This window comes from Salvia miltiorrhiza, chromosome 8, assembly GCF_028751815.1.
Source record: "Salvia miltiorrhiza cultivar Shanhuang (shh) chromosome 8, IMPLAD_Smil_shh, whole genome shotgun sequence".
NCBI lineage: Eukaryota > Viridiplantae > Streptophyta > Magnoliopsida > Lamiales > Lamiaceae > Salvia > Salvia miltiorrhiza.
This window is the reverse complement of record NC_080394.1, coordinates 54,433,136-54,437,449: the sequence shown is the minus strand read 5'-3', so window position 1 is coordinate 54,437,449 and position 4,314 is coordinate 54,433,136. Positions and strand designations below refer to the sequence as shown.

At 38.2% G+C, this 4,314-nt stretch overlaps 1 protein-coding gene across 1 annotated transcript; it reads right to left on the bottom strand.

The window, feature by feature from the left end:
• Window positions 1-760: 760 nt before the first annotated feature.
• LOC130999207 (zinc finger CCCH domain-containing protein 17-like) lies at window positions 761-3,856 on the bottom strand. Its single transcript, XM_057924709.1, has 7 exons — window positions 2,476-3,856; window positions 2,152-2,337; window positions 1,965-2,066; window positions 1,719-1,865; window positions 1,363-1,542; window positions 1,186-1,283; window positions 761-1,090 (listed from the first exon to the last, which is right to left on the bottom strand). Exons 1-7 carry the CDS (start codon window positions 2,995-2,997, stop codon window positions 943-945), a joined length of 1,383 nt encoding a protein of 460 aa, XP_057780692.1. The 5' UTR covers window positions 2,998-3,856; the 3' UTR covers window positions 761-942.
• Between the last annotated feature and the right edge of the window lie 458 nt (window positions 3,857-4,314).

Genomic DNA, 4,314 nt, shown 5'->3' with positions numbered 1-4,314 from the left:
GTATCATTGTGTCTCATTCTTAATTTTTATATTTTATAAGTATTTATTATAAAAATAAAAAATATTACTATTATGTAATTAGCTTTAGTTAATATTTATCACTATAAATTAAAATTAAAAAAAATCATATATTATAATTTTGAACTAGTTAACCCAAATAATTCATTATTAATTCAAAAAAAAAATTATAAACTTTAATTGAATGAATAAACCCTAGTTAATTATCTTAAAATTATACTAAAATATACTAAAATAAAATTAATCGAAATTTAAAATTTGATAGTTAAAAAAATATTTTTTTTTACTTCTCTTCATTATGTAAAAGCGGTTGTTAATCGATCTTATATAATTATATTCTTTTAAATTATTAAATGGTTAATTTGTTTTAATTCATTTTATTTTTTAAATTACGACCATCTATCGAGATGATACATTTATTGTAGATTTCGTGATCGAAGAGCCATAAATGATATTCATATTTTCATTATAAATAAAGTTTCTTATATAAACTTCCTTAATACATATACATATAATTCCAATTGTTTCGGTTTCAATTTATACATGTATTTTTTAATTTATTTTAGAAGAAGACAAGTTTTTCTGAATAAAACACGCCATGTAAGAAACAAAGAGTTTCTGCAAAGTGGAAAAATCAGCATATATTGTTCCAATATTTATACTATAAACTTATATATCTGGGATTTCATTACACATACACACGCACATATAAAGGGAGATTTAACGATTCATTTCGAAGCAATGATCATAAAAATGAATAATATATATTGACATTTCGAAATATCTTCACTTGGTTAACTTAGGGTGGCCAAAAACTTGCAGGATTTCACAAAAAACCAATCCAACAACTGCAGATTTATCTACAAGAACAATACCACAGCCTCCCATCCCACCCGACACACCGCGTTTTGAGGGAGAGTCGCGTCATGATGCTGCTGCTGCACACGGCGTCCCAAGCAATCTCCAGATGGAAACCTCTCCAGTCGAATCACCGGTGAAGAACAGCCCGCCAGTGCCAATCCGAATCACTTCAACTGCCCGCTTTGAAAATATCCGGCCCCTCTCCGTAAATCTTGAAGCAGAAAACATAGGAAATAGTTAGATGGTTAGGAATGGATGAGATGAAAGCTTGCTTTTAAGTATGATCTTTGGGCTTTCGACACTCACGAAGGCAGGTCGTAGAGGCGGACTGTGCTGTCGCTAAACGAGCAAAGCAGAATAGGTTTTACTTCTGCGTCGTGTATGCCACAGAGAGCCATGAGCTCCTGAAACAGCAAAAACAAAGATCAAACAAGTGCGATTTCACACGAATATTTAAGTTAATTGCCAACACGAGGCACTTACATGATCATCTCTAATCTCATGAATCACCTCTATCGCCCCACTTTCCGTAGCAGCCCAAATCTTCAATGTTTTGTCGAGAGAAGCCGATAACAAATATCTATCCCAGCAGATAACAGATGCCACGTCTCTCGTATGCCCACACAGAGTCTGCAAACACTGCAAGTTTTGTAGGTCCCATACCTAGAAATAGTTTCAACATTAGGTGACGAATACGAGCCAAAAAGGAATGGGAAGGCCAACAGATGACTGAGAGGCCGTCGTAGTATGGCAACATTTCTACATTTATTGAAATCGGGAAGGTCACATTTGAGCATATAACGTAGAACTGAGTTCCGGTAAGTAAGAAAATCTGTTACCTTTATAGTACAGTCCCTCGAACCAGAATAGAGCCGACCAGCGCCAACAACAAGAGAACGCACAGCGCCTTCGTGCTCCTTCAACATGGCAGCTGGTTCCGGGATATTGGTCGCAAGATTCCACTTCCACACCATTATGGTACCATTCTGCATTCGTGTATTGTAAATAACATGAGAATCCACATTTAAAACTAGACAGGTAGCCAAAAATTTCTCAATTGAAGAGGTAACACAATGTAGTATTACCTCCATTCCAGCAAAGAGCTTATCCTCGTCTACGATCATGCTGCAAACCGATCCAACTGCCCCATCGAGAGAAAACTCAGTCTGATTTTGGAGGTTCCATACCTATAAAGCCAACGAAATGAACCCATTTTAGATATGCCACAGTTTATCAGGCTACGGTGAGTCTGGCCGTGCCAGCAAATCATACCTTCACAACATTTTCCGACCCAGCAAACAGCAATGGGCCTTCAGCAACTAAACACCCAACACCACCACCGATCATCGCTGAACCAACGCACTGACCATTGTTGCTGTCCCACACACGAACAGTCCCATCCTTGCTGCTCGAATACAGCTTTTCACAGCCAAAGGGGAGTGAAATTCCAGTTATCGCCTGAGCAACATTATAAAGGGGTAATTATGCATCAGTAAACGGTAAACCTACACTAGACACTAGAATAAGAAAAGCAACTCAATTCAAAAATCAACCACAGTTACGAGCAATGCATAACCACGCGTGTCTAAGAAGTACCTTCGTATGCCCCTCTAACTTTGCCAACATTGTGAATCCAGAACCAAAAAACCATGAGTGCAAATCCTTGCACTTCTCCCCATAGACACAATTGCCAGTAATCCAGTACTTGCATTGCTTTGGCTGAGCTTTTTGAACAATGCGTTTCTCTGATACGTCTCTTACAACGGTCACAACCTTTGTTTGGCACTGTGCTACTGCTACACGATCACTCCCACCCCGACCAGTTTTCATTCCTTGATCTCTCTGACCACTCTTTCCAGGATTACTTTTAGTATTGGATATAACTCCTTCCTTACGAGATCCGTCATGGTTAGGATTCCTCCACGTCTTGGAATGATTAGCATTAGGCAGCGGCCGTCTCCCAGTTTCTGAAGGCAGAGATTCTTTGTGTTTGTGCAGGAACCTACATGGGTCCTTGTTGCATCTCCCTTCAAGCCAGTAGATGCAAACTTGGTTCTTCAAAGGCGTTTGACCAATTCGAACAAAGACAGATTCTTTCCTCGCCGTTTTGATCGCCATCGCAGATTACTAGACGAACAAAGAGTCGCATAACAATCAGAAACTGAACCAACTCGGTGCAGTCTAAACCAAAAGGTCTGCTGCTTCCACTACAAAGACTGAAGCTACCCATATGCGATAAACAAAGATTATAAACAGGAACCCTCAAACAGATCTTCATCACAGCGGAGATCAACAGATTTCATACTAAGAAGTTCTTAATCTCAAACCAAATCACAGCAATCGGCACTCTGTGGCCAAGACGAAACCCGGTGATTCTTGTTCTTGATTCCACATATGAAATCCCAACACAAATCCACCTCCTTGTAGACATTTTACTTGAATCCAGAATAAACATAAAAAATGAAGCAACTGAAACTAAAAATCCATAGGTAATATAAAGAACAATCCAAAAACTCATCTTTAGCAATCTAAGACCCGACATAAAATTCACACCATAGAACCCTAAATTCCATGATTCACGTCCCTTGAATCGATATAAACATCCCGATATTCCAGACACAACTAACTGTGGCATCGAAGTGTCAATTCAAACAAGAAAAACAAGCATCAATACAACCTAACTATTCCCAATAAACAGAGCGCGCAACAGAAAACCCCTAAATTCCGCAACCCTAAAGCGCCCAGACGATAAATCAGACGATTCCGATCCAACCATCGCAGAGTCTTGTAAGCCCATGATCGTAACGAATCGGTCGACGATCGAAAAGCGCCGAAAAATTTAATCAAAACAGTATATACACAGATTTTCGAGGGTAAAGGAAAAAAGCAAACCTGATTTCTTTGAATGATTAGAGAGTTCGAAAAAAAAAATTATTGTATCAATAGAAGAAAACCGAAGCTTGAGAAAAATCATTATATATATATATATATATACGGAAGTTGTAATTATAGGGTAAAGTCTATGCTAGGCTGAGTTTCTTACGCTCATAGCTACGATTGCGACACGTGTCCTTCTTTGAACCACAACTTTTTACTTTTGGGCCCAAAACTCGGGCCGGTTTAGCAATAGCACTTTGGGCCGTGGTTTCTCATCCTTATACCAGTCTCGATTGCTACGCTGGTATCCGTACCAGCATTATTTTTCATCCCATTAAATTTCGACACATCACTTAAAATTTTGTTTTGCTTCTTCCCATGCTACAAAGGAGACGTTAACTTGTTCACCATTCTTCCCAGGGTTCTCCAGTATTGTGAACGTTTGAGCTTCTTTTTTTTTTTTTGAAAATTTCTTCAAAGAGTTGTGTTGATGGAACCATCAATATCCAAACCACCGGGTTAGTGTTGTTAATATTTTTATCCATGTTTTTAATAATG

Bases quoted from the DNA above. Each gene is read 5' to 3' on its own strand.
- LOC130999207 (XM_057924709.1), bottom strand. From the start codon at position 2,997: ATGGCGATCAAAACGGCGAGGAAAGAATCTGTCTTTGTTCGAATTGGT. The intron at 2,338-2,475 runs GTACTTCTTAGA...AATGTTGCTCAG, and splicing joins AGTTAGAGGGGCATACGAAG to GCGATAACTGGAATTTCACT. The intron at 1,284-1,362 runs GTAAGTGCCTCG...TTGCTGTTTCAG, and splicing joins ATGAGATTAGAGATGATCAT to GAGCTCATGGCTCTCTGTGG.